The 17,372-nt window shown below is 40.1% G+C and overlaps 1 protein-coding gene across 2 annotated transcripts in view; it reads right to left on the reverse strand.

The window, feature by feature from the left end:
• Positions 1-13,659, reverse strand: part of bcam (basal cell adhesion molecule (Lutheran blood group)) — a 47,459-nt gene extending 33,800 nt beyond the window's left edge. For both annotated transcript variants that reach the window (XM_052578708.1, XM_052578707.1), the window contains exon 1: positions 13,385-13,659. In XM_052578708.1, the coding sequence (XP_052434668.1) occupies positions 13,385-13,448 (64 nt within the window). In that variant the 5' untranslated portion in view covers positions 13,449-13,659. The remainder of the gene's footprint in view (positions 1-13,384) is intronic.
• Between the last annotated feature and the right edge of the window lie 3,713 nt (positions 13,660-17,372).

A 17,372-nucleotide genomic window follows, 5' to 3' on the forward strand; every position in this document is an offset into this window, starting at 1 on the left:
TACTGTATTTCAGCTTTACATTAACCATTAACATTTAGTTTTGATGTTAAATGTTAAATGTGTCATATATTTTTACTAAGAGCTATGGTAGGGAAATATTTCTGAACAGCAAGCTTCTGGAATTAGTACATTTTTGATATGGGACACCCTCAAATGTTAGATGGAACCTCAACCCATTTGCCCAGCACATACAGGAAGCAGATGGAGAGACGGGTGGGGATTCGAGGAGGGGTGAGGGCAGATCATGGGTAGAGGAGGTTGACTTTGACATTGATTACACCACCTTGTGTGTTGGAAGGGGTGTGTAGTAGCTAATGCCAGGACATGTTGCTGGTTGAAGCCACCTGGCCATATAGCAGAGATGGCACGGCTGACATTGGTTGGCAATGCAGCCCTCACCATGGAAGCACCAACAGGCAACCCCCGCCTTCCCCGCCTGCTCTCATCCTCCCTTTCTCACACACAGATCCATGGCAGATCCGATCACCAGCTGGTACTGCTATCGTTATGCTGGGACCTCCCAGTCATTCCCCTTCCTATTTTTAAATGCAGTTATATCCAAATTCCTCTCAAGCTCCTGTTTAAAAGAAATGCACCCCAAACACACATTTCCACCTTCAATGTCAATATTAGTTCTGTCGGTGAAAAAAAAAACACATTCCTGACAATCAACACATGAAAGGATAGTTCCATCTAAAATGAATCGTCTGTTATCATGTATTCACCCACGTATCATTCCAAACCTATGACTTTTTTCTTCTGAGGACATAAAATAAGACTTTAAGTAAGACTTTAAGACTTGCCATACAATTACAGTCTATGGGGAATGCAGCTTTCAAAAAGGATTGTGAACCCATCATAAGAGTTGTCCATGCAATTTATGCACTACATCACAAACCTTCTGAAGTCATATTTTGGCTTTATATGATAAACAGATCAAAACTGATGTTAACTCAACCGGATCACTGTGTCTGTGATTTGAACCATTCAGATTCATGAACAAATCGTTGAGGCAGGTTTTGTGCTTATGCACTCTCAAACAAAGCTACTGTATGGCTTCAGAAGATTTGAACTATCAGTAACATGGGCCACTTGTATGATACTTTATATTGTGCTTGTGTCCTTTTTTAAGCTTGAAAACTGTAGTTTTCATTACAGTAAGTGCAGCAAAAGTACAGCCTCATCCTTCACAGTTAGTCATACAGTTTTGGAACAATATGACAGTCATTAAATGATGACAGAATGTTCTTTTTGTTATGTGAACTATCCCTTTAAGTATAGAAAATCAATCTGGCCATTGAATCCTCTCCTCAGTTCTGCTTCAAAACAATTTCTCCTTCTGCAGTATGTTCCCTTTCTGTACCTCAATCTGTCCTACTCCATCACTCCATTCTTCCCTATTTTGTTCCCCAATCCAGCCCCTCTGTCTTTCTTTTTTTCATTTCTGTTCCTCTCCCTCCTCTCTGCGCTTGTTCTCTCGCTGTGTCTAATCACTCCGCATTAATACCTGCATTCCAGCAGCCCCAGGAATGTCTTAACAATGTAGCCTTGTCCTTTAACTGCTGCACAGGTACAAGAGCATGTGTGTGTGCTTGTGTGACCACATGCAGACAGAAAGTGAGAAGATATGGATTTAGATGCCCTGGACCCAACATAACCAAACTAAAAAGTATAAATAACAATTCACTGGCATCCAAAATTTAGATTCAGTACAATTGTTTGTGTTTTTGAAAGAAGTCTATTGTGCTCATAAAGGCTACTTTTATTTGATCAAGAAAAAAAAACAATACTGACACCAAACTTGAACTAAACAAAAATTAATTATATATTTTTTTTATCAGAGCACAATACATTTTGCGCTGTATTTGACAATCACTTCTATTGAATTTTATTCTCTGTATTCTAATAAAATTGGTTTGTATGTATGTCTTCCACTGATTTGACTGTATGACGTCACTGTCTAAAGAGTATAGCGACTGAGCAGCTAAAGAAAACAGAGACAAGGGGCTTCCCCAAAAGAAAAAGAGAGACACTAACAAAGCGAGTGAGAATGAATGAAGGACAAAGGAAAGGGCAGAGCAGTGTGAGAAAGTTGCCTTCAGCCCACGGAGGTACAGTATCACACTCCCAAACCAGCAACACAAGCATTTCAAAGAGACTGGGAGAGAGAAAGAGAGGAAGGGAGGGAGGGAAAAATCTCCAGATCCACCATCTGATCCAGGATGGATGATTTTAATGAACATGTGTCCTCTGTTCTCGCTGTGTCAGCCCTCCCCACCGCACCAGTCAATATGCGTCCACACGCCCACTCCTACTCCCACTCCCACTGTTAATTGACTAGGGAATTCCACGTGCCTGTCGTCATGGTAACTTGGTGAGGAACAGAGGGGTTAGCCTGACCGCTGTCCCCAAAAAATTTCAGCCGAGGTGGGGAGTGACAGCCGCCGATGTTAGCGGGCGTCCCACACCCCATACGGGACACCAGGAGGACCAAAGACACCAACACCACCAACAAAGTCCCTCAAACATATGCCCAACAGATTCTATCTTCCACAGCGTGACGACCTCATCCCAAAATAACTGACTAATTAAGTCTGTCTTAAAGAGTTAAAGCCCTGTGTGTCTTAGCGCAGAACCATTTCATGAGCTTCTGTGTTTTTAACGAACTAAACTAATCCATCATAAGCCAAATGCCACCGTTGTCTGCATAATAGTCTTTTAAGAGATTCTGGACTCTGTGAGGAGTAGAGAGCAAACAAAAAATGACTGGCCCACATGAAAGCTTAATTTGATAGCACAAAGCCCATTTCCTTTGATAATACATAACAAGATTTTCATTTGCGCTATATTTTAGTTCTTCAAACTCGATAAACCGGTATATTATGATCTTCTGAGATCCTAGCGCTGGTAAAAATATCCTTCCCATCGGAGATGAAGCATAATGTGAATGTAACAAACTTCATCTGTGTTCTCTGCAAAACGAAAATTACATCCAAGACTGATTACTGGCCATTAATAAGATTTAATTTCAGAGCAAATGGATGGCTACAACCTTTAACAAATGACAAGGTACGAAACCTGAAACTCAGTAGGAAGTGTAGCCATGCTAGTTGTCAGTCAGGCTAGTGCTGTACAGGGAAATCACTGATTGGTTGAGATTATGCAGGGGGAACCAATGCCGGGGCCCCGCAGGCCTGAATATGATTATCAAGCTGAGTGTCAATCAGCGAGCCAACAGAATTAGAGTTGGCGCAGCGCTCCTTGGGGTCCATCAGACCACCTTGCTGATTAGCTATCAGCCAGGGACACTCATTAACCACGAACGAAAGCAGAGCGCTCGCTAATCTACAGGGATGAAGGGTTTCAATACAAAGGAAGGAGAGAGAAAAAGAGCAAACCCAAAATAATTTTTTTGTCATGTTTTCCAGTGAAGATAAATAAACATTTTTAAAATCGGATAAATTAAACAAGCAAAGTTGCATTAGATTGCATAAGACTTGTCAAATTATTTTCATTAAATTTAGTTTATTCTATTCCCTATTTGAAAATTCTCCATGGCAATTTTTTTTCTTGTTTTAAATACATATACTACAAGCAACGACATTAATCATGTTTAATGTTATTTTTTTTTTATAAATTATGTTTTTTGAACACTGGTATTAATAATAAGAAATGTTATTTGGCCACCAAATCAGCAAATGAAAATTATATCTGAAGGCTCATGTAACACTGAAGACTGGAGTAGTGGCTGATAAAAACTTAGCTTTACCATCATAGGAATAAATAAAATGTTCATATTATAAATATATATATATATATATATATATATATATATATAATTTTAATAATATTTCACACAATATTTTATCAAACATATACTAGTTTCAAAAACATAAAAAAAGACTTACTGACCCCAGTGTGTGTGCATATATATATATATATATATATATATACACTGAACAAAATTATAAACGCAACACTTTTTTGTTTTTGCCCCCATGAGCTGAACTGAGCTGTACTCAAAGATCTAAGACTTTTTCTACACAAAAGACCTATTTCTCTCAAATATTGTTCACAAATCTGTCTAAATCTGTGTTAGTGAGCACTTCTTTGGCGAGATAATCCATCCACCTCACAAGTGTGGCATATCAAGATGCTGATTAGAAAGCATGATTATTGCACAGGTGTGCCTTAGGCTGGCCACAATAAAAGGCCACTCTAAAATGTGCAGTTTTATCTCACAGCACAATGCCACAGATGTCGCAAGTTTTGAGGGAGTGTGCAATTGGCATGCTGACCGCAGGAGTGTCCACCAGAGCTGTTGCCCATGATTTGAATGTTCATTTCTCTACCATAAGCCGTCTCCAAAGGTGTTTCAGAGAATTTGTCAGTACATCCAACCGGTCCCACAACCGCAGACCACGTGTAACCACACCAGCCCAGGACCTCCACATCCAGCATCTTCACCTCCAAGATCGTCTGAGACCAGCCACCCAGACAGCTGCTGCAACAACCGGTGTGCGTAATCAAAGAATTTCTGCACAAACTGTCAGAAACAGCCTCAGTTAAGCTCATCTGCATGCTCGTTGTCTTCATCGGGGTCTCAACCTGACTGCAGTTCGTCGTTGTAACTGACTTGAGTGGGCAAATGCTCACATTCGATGGCATCTGACACTTTGAAGAGGTGTTCTCTTCACGGATAAATAGCGGGTTTTCACTGTACAGGGCAGATGGCAGACAACATGTATTGTGTTGTGTGGGTAAGTGGTTTCCTGATGTCAGCGTTGATCGAGTGGCCCATGGTGGGGTTATGGTATGGGCAGGAGCATGTTAAGGACAATGAACACAGGTGCATTTTATTGATTCCAGTGATGAGATCCTGAGTCCCATTGTTGTGCCATTAATCCATGACCATCACCTCATGTTGCAGCATGATAATGCATGGCCCCATGTTGCAAGGATCTGTACACAATTCCTGGAAGCTGAAAACATTCCAGTTCTTTCATGGCCAGCATACTCACCGGACATGTCACCCATTGAGCATGTTTGGGATGCTCTGGATCGGCGTATACGACAGTATGTTCCAGTTCACAGCCATTGAAGAGGAGTGGACCAACTTTCCACAGGCCACAATCAACAACATGATCAACTCTATCCAATGGAGATGTGCTGCACTGCGTGAGGCAAATGGTGGTCACACCTAATACTGACTGGTTTTCGCACCCCCTCGGACACCCCAATACAGTAAAACACATTTTAGAGAGGCCTTTTACTGTGGCCAGCCTAAAGCACACCAGTAGCTATAATCATGCTTTCTAATCAGCATCTTGATATGCCACACCTGTGAGGTGGATGGATTATCTCGGCAAAGAAGTGCTCACTAACACAGATTTAGACAGATTTGTGACCAATATTTGATAGAATTAGGTCTTTTGTTTACATAGAAAAAGTCTTAGATCTTTGAGTTCAGCTCATGAAAAATGAGGGCAAAAACATAAGTGTTGTGTTTATAATTTTGTTCAGTGTGTGTGTGTTTGTGTGTGTGTATATATATCATAGATCATACCTGTCAAGTATCCCGTTTTGGCCGGGAAAGTCACGTATTTTACCCTTCTTTCCCGCCGTCCTCCCGTATTAGTATTTTCCCGTAAGTCTCCCGTATTTTTATTATTTATTTATTTTTACCTGCGTTATTAATAAAATAATAATAATAAAAACATTCACAATCTGAGCTCTGTCACTAGTCTCGCGATAACTCCCACCTGTAGTAGCCTGTCGCGAGGGGTGTGTGAGGTCAGATGACATGAGTTATAACGTGGGAAAAACAACAACAACAAAAGAAAAAACAGAGACGGATGATGGATGCTACAATAGAGAGTGAAGGCACACCTGCCAAAAAACCAAAACCCATGTGTAAATACCGTGATAAATGGGACAGCGAATTTACTTTTTTAAAGAATGCAAAGTCTGCAACAAATTGGTACAACAACTCACTAAAAGAGTAAAAGAAAAGTTATGTGAAATGAAAAGAAAAACTGTTAAAGAAAAGCAATATGAAATGAAAAGAATGTGTGGAATTAAAATAAAATGTAAATGTAAAGACAAGCAATGTTAAATTAACAGAAAATATGCAAATAAGCCTTTAAATAAATGCTCTTCATATATACCCTTTTGTGTTTTAATTTGGGCTATAACACCTGTCTTAAAATGTAAGGGATACTGGAGCTTTGTTGGGGTGGTGGGACTGCTCGCAATGGGCGCTGGAAAATTTCCCTTATTTTCAAATCCAAAACTTGACAGGTATGATATAGATAAATACATGGTGGAAATTAAAAAGAAAAATCTTACGTAATCTTATATCTTGTTTTAATTATGCTTGTCACTAGAAAATAAGAAATATACTGCTTAAGTAAGGGATTTTGTGAAGAACGAGAGCAAAAAGTTAATAATTGGAATCTTCAGCTGTATAACAACTTCCAGTGTTGGTCATATTCAAAGTCATGTTCACACAGGTTTTACAACAAACGTGGCCAGAGGGATTGTGTGTTTATGAGAGTCAGACAGACTTTTAAGGAAGGTTTGAGTATTTGAGATTGGGGCTTCCCCGTTCACACGCTGAGATTGGGTGTCAGATCACATTTCATTTAGGAGACACATGTTCAGGTGATTACCTGCGGGAGAAGGGTGTCTCTCGCTTTACTCAACATCAGCCCCCACAACCTGCTCTGTCTCTGTAACACACTCTGCTGTCCCGTATGTTGTAAAAACCTGTGTGCACATGACTTTGAATATGAACAGCACTAGGAGATAGAAACTACCTTGTTCCTCTACAGCATCGTTCATTCAAACAATTCAATGCACCTATAACACAGACATAGTCCAGATGCATTCATTTCATCTATATGAGGACATTTTAAATTCAGCAGAAGGGTCTTGCGGTGCTTCACAGGTAAAGCATTGTTAAAGCAACAATGCGGCTCGTCAAACAGTGACCATTTTCGTTGAAGAGGTTAACAATGCTCGGCTAACCATTAACCAGATTAAAAAACTACAAAAATACCATCTCAAGGGAAAAAAGGTCCTTCATGTTCAAGGCACACGCTGTGCAAATGGATTGTAAAGGAGATTGCTGATTTAATCGGAAACAAACACACGCACACAACCTAGACATTTAGTTTCACCCACTGATTTATGATTCACCCCAACAATATCAAAAAAGAACCAAACATGTTTAATAAAAGCACTTCTTCACATTTCTCGCACTAAACTATTTGCGTGTATATTTTTCAGGTAGATTTTTTTGAGTAAAAACAAAGGGTCAGGATTAAATATAGTGTGTTTGTGCGTGTGTGTGTGTGTGTGTGTGTGTGTGTGTAATCTCCAGTGAGACCACATCTTGAAGGGTCTCTCGAGTGCGGGACAGTGAATAGCTCAGCCCAGGGGTGCGCTCGACTAACCAAACAGCCGTAAGCTGAAGGCTATAAAGGCTTTTCTCTCCCTTGCGTCAGTAGACTGTTCTCCAGGGAATGTTTGCCAGCTGATAGTAAGAGGACAATGGGCATAGTCTGTGTTGAGAAAAGGATGTTTGAGGAGCTCTTAAACAAGCACTGTTTCAACATGACTGTGTTTTCAGGCACATCAGGTAAAGCTGGCACAGTTTAAACCAGCTGCAGTGGAGGTCCAACTGAGATATGACGCAAATGACTGAGACCAAAAGCAAGAAAGCAGCCTGTGATGAATGTTCAGTACATATCTGTGATGGTTTTACCATCACAAATTTGTGCTTTACTTGGCCACTGTGTTTCCTAATGTTTTTGAGTTTTTCCTTGTCTCACAACTCAAGACGCTCATTCAAACTTCAGAAGACGTCAGAATTAAGTGTGACTAATATCTGCGAATCAGCTCTGATTCAACAATTTGTTTGTTTCCTATAGTAAGCCCGTTTAATAAAATAATATGTGCAAAGCTTGAGTTGATTATTTATGATTTCTCCATTTAAATAAATAAATACATTTTAAAATAATTTGAAACATTTAAAATCTACCAAAGGGCTGTTTAGTTGAGTAAAAAAAAATATTATTTTACATTTTGTGTTACATTTGGAATTTTTTTTTATATATACATATTTTAAGGCAAATATGTGACAATATAGGAAAATATATTGTAAAAAAAAATGCATTTACATGTGAATTTTTGAGTTATTTTTTATTGCCCAGCCCTAATAACACCATAAAACAGATTACCTATGACAAAAAAACAAGCTGTAGAACTGCGTCAGGATGAAGCATTTCTTGTAAACCAAATCCCCAAACACTGCTAGGATAAACAAATCAATTCAGAACAACTAATGTCCAAATCGATACGTGTATAATAGAGCTAAGGGAGATGCGGCAATATACTACAAGATGGACGATAGTGTAGCATGACCTCGTAGTTCCTCGCTAAAAAGCAATATTTTCCCCAAAAGGAAACCCATCAGCCCTGAATCCATTAGGAATGCCTGAGAGAGGCCTCAGGATTTGCGTCTGCCGATCACCCTGCCGATCTCCACAGCTAAATGGATCAGCCGCTCTTAACCTCGTCTCCCCAAAGAGCCTCCAAAGGGCCTTTTCTTCAAAGTACTATAGCCCAACACACAGAAGCAGCTTTCCACTGTGCCTCATATCCTTCTGCTCCCCACTTTAGTATCAGACCACTTCAACATCCTTTTTCAGAAAACAGCCATAACGCACACACAAAATATCTTCCATATACTCTGTTTCCTGTATGCCACTAATAAAAGCCTTGAAGCTGCAGCCTTGGTGAAATCAAAGGGCAGCAGGCTACTGGGCTTCCTCTATCTCTGTTTCTCCCTTGCATGGATACTTTGTAGTGTGGGCAGATTGTTTGAATGCTGAAGGATTTCATGAAAGTCGTGAGGACTGGTGGGGGGCTTGAGTGCAGAGGGAAGGGACAAGTGATGGAGGGATACTGCAGTCTTTTTTGAAGAAATGACTTTATCAGTAGTGCAGGTTATAAATTCTGAGTGAAAGAGCTCAGTGGGTCTGCATGAATAAATTATTTCCTGCCAGCACAGAATCTATAGACACACTGTCTGTCTTCCCAGTCAACTTCTCAGTTTTCTATGCTGGAGCACGTACAATACCAACCGTAAATCACCCAAAACATTAATGGTCACCCACTGATCACAAACAGCACCACCATTACTGAAAACAAAGAGAGAGACTAACAAACACAGAAGCAACCCAGACAAAGCTAATCCACAGCATTAAACGCTGTGTGTGTGTGTTTTGTCTGAGTGTGCAACATCTGCAGCAACATCTGAACTGCTGGGGCTCAGATCAGTCGATACGTTTAAGTGTACTTAAAAAGTTCAATTTCAGTTGTACCAAAACAATCATTTGTTTTTCTGAAAACTTAAGCCTGCACGAAATCTTTGAAACCACATAGTTCACTCAAAATTGACAAATATGCATTTTAATGTAAGCCAGTGGGGTCCAAAAACACTTTAAACCTCATTGACTATCATTGCATGGGGGGAAAAAACTAAAAACAAATATGTTATGAAGAAAGTGATATTATTATATTTAATTAATGTTTTTATTTGAATACTTACAACAGCAGGTAGACCTCTATTTATTCTAAAAAAGAAATTTATTCTGCCATCAGAACTGTTAAAACTTGTCAAACACAACAGAGCTCAGGTGAAAAAGCTACCTGATTGTTTACAGTTTAAAAGTGACTTTCTGAAATTTTTTGGGTAACCTAATTTTATCGTCATAACATTTCACGTTTTTAAATGATACTCAACTTACACATTATAAAAGTTACACATTTATGATTTGGTGTCAATGAGAGGGTGTTTGTGCCTAGATTGGGTTGTGGAGATACATAAAAAAAAAAAAAGATCAGGAGAAACTGGCTTAGATGATATTAAAATGAAAAGACAGACTGCTAAGTATCTTTCTTTCTGAGTAAGCATGTGGTGGCTGCTGCTTTGTGCCAGAGCAGTGATCAGCGAGCTTTCCTCAAACCGGCTGCCAAAAGAACTGCTGCCAATCCAAAAACAAGCTTTCATGATGGGTCGCCAAACAATTAAAACAAGCCCAAATGCTCGAATCATTCAACTGTAATTCTATCAGAGTATATAATATGTTTTATACAGTATGTTAATAGTAGAATGTACAAATTAAAAGTATACCTAAAACAGTAGGGAAAATGTATCCAAATGACCTTTTACTTTCAGCAAGATTGTAAAGTGCACATCCAGTGGACACGTTAGCATCCCATGAGGCCATGGGAGAGGACTTGTGAAGAGCAATGAATTGACGCCAACTAAAAAAATCAAATCGCATTTTCTCCTATAAAAAGTGCAAATGCAATTAAAAAAAAACTGCCACATGCTTCAGTATCAGGGGTCTGTCAAACCATTGAAATGTGATCGCTGTGTAGAAACTGCTTCATGGTCTAGCAGCAAAGTGCCATATTGTGATCTTGGATTAAAACCAGTGTGTTGTGGTTGCATGACTTGCTTTCACTGGCAGCCTGCATGTCCATCTGTGCCGAACGAAAGAGAGACGGGATTGAAGGAGAGAGAATCTGGGGGGTTGAAGAGTCAGGGGGCGAGATGTAACCTGTCCCCTGCTGAATGCTTCTCATTCCAAGTAGTGACTCCCCCCTCCTCACGGGCATGAATCACAAAGCTGATACAAGAGACTGGGGCCCACAGCAAGTGAGCCCAATCATACACTTTACCGGCTCTTTCCACCACTACCATCATCACAGGCCCAATTTGCACCTTGGGTTTGCGCAGTAACACATCGTGTGGGCTTACGCTCCACACACGCAGGTGTGCGTGACTAGATGGATATCTACAGGAGCTTTGAGCTTGCAGAAGCCATCTCAGATTGGCTTTTATCTGCTGGCCCAGCACAAAGACCGGGTTTTAATTTGAAGCCTCCTAATTCCATAATAATTACTGCCGGCTGCAGGGGGTGACGTGTGTGTGCGCGCTTGTGTTTGATTCCGCTGCGGTTGGGGAGGTTCTGCTGAGGAGAAAATTTAAGCAAGGAAATGAGCAGGGGAAATAGACAAAGAAGGGAAGAGCGTTGTTTCTGCAAGGCTTCTTAAACTCAGCTGACAAGCTGTCTCGATGATTCTTTCCGCCACCTTCTGACATCCCACCACGATCAAACACGCACAGTCGCAGAGGTGCTCCACTGATACCTCCTATGAATATGCCACTGTGGCTTGAAAATGCAAATAATAGTTTGTAAATGTCATCTGGGAGGGCACTGCATTTGGTATCAGTTCTTGTGGTTACAGTAACAAGGTCAGGTGGCTCCAATATGAGGCTGAACGGGAACCATTTTAAATGCTAATCACTGAGACTTCCATTATAAGGCAAATTATATGAAAGCTCTAACAGAGGCTGGCGTACCTCGGGGAGAGGTAGGCAACAAATGGAAATGAACGGGCAGAGTTCCAGCAGCTGTCATTTGGCAGTTAAACGCTAGGGATCAATTGAAATGTACGCCCAGAAAGAGGATAAAGTCATTAAAAGAGGTTTTCCTGTTGACACGCTCAAAGATAAGAGGCTGGGGGGCTTGTGGAAGTGTAGCTGTTTCCAACCCTGCTAAGTTTAAGAAGTCACAGATCATGTGGTTTGATACTAGAAACTGCCAGAACAGTCTGGCCATCAGACAGTTTGGCATCAAAGTGAGGATCCCCTGATCGGCCCAATTAAAACACATGCAAAAATGAGTAAATTCTTAATGACGTTCGAGTTAAAGAGAGAGGGGAAAAACAGCTACAGAAGAGAAGATCTCAGGGGACCTGCTTTCAGAGCAACAGCAGCATCGCAGATCAGTGTATTAAACCCAAACGCAGCACCCTGGAGCCTTGAGTGAGCTCATCAGAAGAAACACTCATCTGTCTGTTGCGCCACATGTATTTTCACACTGGACATGAGAAGAGCCTCAAACAACGGAAGAAAGGCAGGGCACTGAGGGATAAGATAGGTAGGTAAAAAAAGACTGCAGATAGCCGCAGAATTGAAAGAAGGTGAGAATGCTGGAAGAACCAGATACAGGGGAGGGGAGCGAGAGAGCCTTAAGAGGAGATCGAAAGATAAAACGCAAGTACCTCTGGGATGGTGAAGAATGTCTGCCTGGGAGGGTTATTTTTTTGGAGAGAGCTTCTTTATTTGAGTGTTCTCACTCAAAGTCAGTCATGTTTAAGTGGAAAACATGCAGACTTTTAATGTTGGCTTAAGTCAAAATGCCAGACATAAAATGTAAATTTGGTTTTAAAATTAAATAAATTCATCTGCAATTCAAACGTGGTAATTTGCGTTTAGGCTTCATTTTTAAAGAGATAATAAGTGAGAAAGGTGGTAAAGACAGTCAGGCGGAGAATGGGCGGGGCCACAGTTCCTCCGTGCAGAAAAATCATTGGTCATAGGAAGCCAAACACTTCAAAGCAGAACAAAACTGCAACGAACTGAATCGCAGACTGTTACTGCGCAATGGACTTGATAGCTCAGACCAGGCTCATACATTTTCCCAGAATATCAACAACAGATATTATTTTTCATCCATGAATAAAACAGGATACAGAAAAAAAAAAAGTTTTTTTTTTTTCTACATTTAACAAATTTATGTAGGCCTATATTACGGAGGTACAACTTGATTCGAATATGTTTGTTTGAAAATCTAGCATATAGGCTACTCATATTTTAACTCTGCTATTTGTATTGTAGGCTGTAGATAATTCTACCCAAACTGTAGGCTATTCTACAGGGTAGTTTTATATCTAAACAATACATTTAGGTTTTTTAATGAATTGCCTGCGTTTCAATAATACAGAATTATACTGACGTCACGTGAATTTAGATTCTCCGCAGCCTCACGCTTGAACTCAGATGAAAGTGCGCGCGTCTGTCCGGAGCAGGAGCGTCCCTCCCCTCCTCAAAGACCAAGACCAGCCCGGCTTGTTAACCCTTGAACCATTCCCTGACTTAAACATGAGAGCCTCAAAGTCGCCAACAGCCACACACACACACACACACACAAAAAAAAAACTGTTTATTTTAACTACGTGTTTTAAAATGTGTTCTGCGCAATGTTTCGTAATTCCCCAAAGTTGTTTTCGACACTTGCGCTCTTTTATCCTCCGCATAGGTTTCAAGGTAACAGGTTGTTCCAAGTACCAACAGAAAAGTAACCTATTCTTTAATTTAGGCTACTCCACGTTCCAACATGCAATGTACATTTATACTTTCATAATAGCAAGAAAACCTTGTGATTAACAGAAAGAAAAGAAAACTTAAGCTTTTAGTAAAATCTGTAGCCTACTTTTTTAAAGCATAATAATTACTATTTACCTTGCAGCGCTACAACGAGCAAGGTGCCGCAAATCCCGAACCGTCCCAACATCGCTCTCTCCATAGTTGCGTCTCAACTTGGCGGCTTTGTTTCGCGTCGCGTCGCGTCGTTGTGTTTCTTTGCAGCTTGTCGTCTCGGTACAGCTCCTTCACCCTGTGCTCTGCTGTCGCGCTCACTCGCAGTAGTGTAGTGTGCAGTGCGCTCCCCCGTCCTTCTTGGCGCAAGAAATCTGATGCGGATGGCAGTGGCTTGCCTGATATATTTGCACAAAAGGTGACCGTGCGCCCCTCCCCTCTCCTCCCCTCTCCTCTCCTCTCCTCTCCCTTCCCAAACGAGTAAAGTGCTGCTGGAGTGAACGCGCACGACCAAGAGACGAGACTAATTATTAAAAAGGGTGATACACTAAATAACAGTGTTTCGATTTAATTCCATTAAGGCTTTTTGGTAAGAACTCTAAATCTGAATCAACTTACTCTTGTACAAAACATATTGGTAAACAAATAAAACATAGTGTAAATGTTGAGAATACAGTTGTTTTATGATTGACAAAGATGTAGTGCCATTTCCACTCTTCCACTGATTTAGATCATTCATTGGTGTCCCTTTGGTAATAATAGTCTCTCAGTTCACACTGGGTTTCAAACAGGCGTTCCTGGGATAGCTGGAGCAGAACAGCTGCTTCACATTTCTCAGGGCGAGAGTGGGGGGCACAAGAGAGAGAGAGAGAGTGTGTGTTATCGAACCCGATAAGAGGAGAGAGGCTTGGGAAATGGAATAGGGCAAAGTGATGAAAGAAGAGGAGAGAGAAGGGTGGAGCTTTTGTGTTGGATAGAGAGCATGGTGTGATATATTCAGCTGTCATTACTGTAACTTTGTGCTATTCTTGGGTCATGACAGCACAGCAATGTATTAAACTGCTCATCTCGTAACACCAGAAGTGATTCTTTACACTTCAAAGTCTACACAGACATTGCTTATGCACAAGCGTTGCTTTATTCTAATGCTCAAAATCCAGCACAAAGCAGGGAAAGTTAGGGAATAGTCATAGTAGAGAGGGGTCAGATACCATCAGTTAAAGTCTGTTTTCAAGAAACGACTGAACTGATAAGGGCTTGCTCTGGGAAACTGCATGAAAATGAATAAAAAAATAAACATTTTCCAGTAACATCTACATCAGAGATAAGGCAGGTTGATATAAACAGACTGGCTGCTAAAGGCATAGTTCAACCAGAAATGAAAATTGTATTATCATTTACTTACCCGCAAGTTTTCATGTTGTTTCTGTTTTGGTGGAATACAGAAGAAAAAATATGAATTTTCACATAGCTCTATACGTAGTAGTTTGAAAGTAGAGATAGTTTACAAAAGTTAAGCTCCAAAAAAGACAAAATCAGTAGAATGTGGATGTTTTCTGACATTAGGCAAAAAATCTTCATATAATCATCATATAAAATATATAAAATAAATATAATAATAAAATAAAATACATTTAATGTATAGAAAATAAATATATATATTTTAAGCTTAGTTTTTAAAACTATTTTACTTCTGAAAAGTAAATTCTACATGTTGTCTTGATGATTACAGAGAGATAGTGCAACTTTATTTTTTGATTTCCTGATTACCCCCCAAACTCACAGCACTCCAAATGAATCAAGGAGGTAAGTGAGACTGCTGTTATTTTTAGACTATTTAGTTTTTATTCTAAGGTGGTTTTCTCATACTTATTTTATCTGCCTCCTTCGCCTCTGAGAAAACTCCACTGCACAAAATTCACAAAAATAAAGCACCAAAAAGTAGTGTACACAAGCCTATACAATAACAAACAGTCTGAAACTTTATTCCCTAATAATCGTACCACCACTGAAGCTCAATCATCTAAAACTGTCTTGATGTTATTGATGCCAAATGCCATTGGTCCTCAAGTGACCAATCACAACTTGCCAACTATACAGTAGATGTGTATATATAAAATAAGATTTAAAGAAATAGATCACTCAGTAATATTCTTTTAAAGATTCTTCAAAATGTCTCCTTTTGTGTTCCAATGGAAAGAAAAACTAATTTTACAGGTCTGGAAAACCAGGTAAATCTACATTTCTTTATAGTTATTTTAATAGCCGTTATTGTCAAAGCTGCTGTATGGCACAGGGTTGTGAGGTGTCCTCGGCAGGGGAACAAACTAGTAACTGAAACCCACTCTGTGACCTTTCCACGGCCCAGTCTTTGCTCTTTGAAAACATCAGAGCCTTATGTTGACCCAGAATGCTTTGGTGATTTAAAGTGTGTGTGATTTTCACCAAAAGTGTCATTTTCCTCGGGAACAATGCCATCAGAAGTACACGGAGATGTCGGGTTGATGGAGGGATGTAATGATAAAATGATGAAAAGGGAGAGAAGAGGTTAGAAGAACTCTTTGATTCTTGTGTCGGGGTGTGACTAGCATGGGGCCTGGGGGAACAACGGAGATACAGAACAGAGGAGCGGAGAAGAGAGAAACAGAATGATAAATTGGGGCTTAAGGGAGAGGAAAGAGGACTAGTGCACACCAGGCAAGTAAATCAGCAGAGAATGAGCAAAGACAGACCAAAGGGAGCACGGACAGAGTAGATGTACTGAATTTAATGTGCTTTTTAATATTATTCTCGCAATTATAGGTTGTTACTTAAAATGCTGTCTCACGCTTTCTCTAGTTTGTATTCGTCTACATCTTTTCAGGCAACTTTCTGTTTACCCTCCAAATCAATTTGATCTTAAATAGTATTCCTGCAATTTTGTTGTCTGGTAGAACCGCTGAATACAGAGAACATGCTGGGATGGAAAAATCTTGTTATCAGAGATGGCTTTTTAAAATGTTTTATTTTGTATTTTTCATACACAAACTTGGTATGGAATCAGGGAATATAAACCTATTCATAATCTAAATGAAGCAGTCCTAAAACACTTTGGGGAAAAAAACCCTCTTGGTCACTGTAAGGTGCACAACATTGTTAACATCAGAAATACACACTGAGGTCCCGATCACACTGTTGGAGTTTGTTTTCAAATGAAGTCCATTTAAAAAATGGAAAAATGTCCCTTAAAATATACAAAACAATCCGACTCACAACAGGAGGAACACAGCAACAATATTGCAGAGATATTACCGGTGAAGTCCACTGAGGTCATTTTAAATTCAATCAAAATCATAAGATGATGTCAGGTGTGTTTGTATGAAATATGAGAGCGGTTATGAGGTGTGAGATACAGTAAGAGAGGAAGTTTAAGTTAGCTGGATGAGCAACAAAAAAAAAACACTGATACCTGAACCATGTGTATTCAATACAAGTGTCATAAGCATGAATGAGTAACCCACACATAACACTGAAATAATATAATGAAACATTTACATTTCCTGATTTACTGTTTGTATTGTGTAGGGTGATACTGTACAAGGTTCCTCCAGCTGAGGGTTTAGTCAAGGACAGATCCTCACTCTGCAATACTTTCCAGGAATGACTGCCACCATACTAAACCCACAGTCTATATCCAGCCCTTTAGATCTATAACACTCTGTCATCATGGCGGAACAGTGTCCAACCCAATCCAACCCCAAAATTGAGCATATTTGTGCTAGTCATCTCGGTTTGGCACGTGGGTGGACATCCTGACATTTCGGCTGCAGGGTTCATCCTCATGCGGGTTTTCAGGAGAACAATACAGCCTATCATTCCTTCTGCCCGCAGCCTGACTGAACATCTTTCTCTGCACATCTGATCTGATTATCATAAACTACAGACCACACGGATCAGAGCCGCATGTGTGTGAACTGACCTCGACTCATGCTGGAGGTCAAAGAGCAACTGGGGAAGACATGGAAGGCGTTGATGCTCTCAATAAACACAGCAGTTCATGATGGAAACTCAAGAACAGCCTCATTAAGCAAAGTCAGTGTACAACCGGATTCTTACGGCTCTGTGCTCAAAGACATTTACGTTTACTGTAAAC

This window comes from Carassius gibelio, chromosome B16 (genome assembly GCF_023724105.1).
Source record: "Carassius gibelio isolate Cgi1373 ecotype wild population from Czech Republic chromosome B16, carGib1.2-hapl.c, whole genome shotgun sequence".
Taxonomy (NCBI): domain Eukaryota; kingdom Metazoa; phylum Chordata; class Actinopteri; order Cypriniformes; family Cyprinidae; genus Carassius; species Carassius gibelio.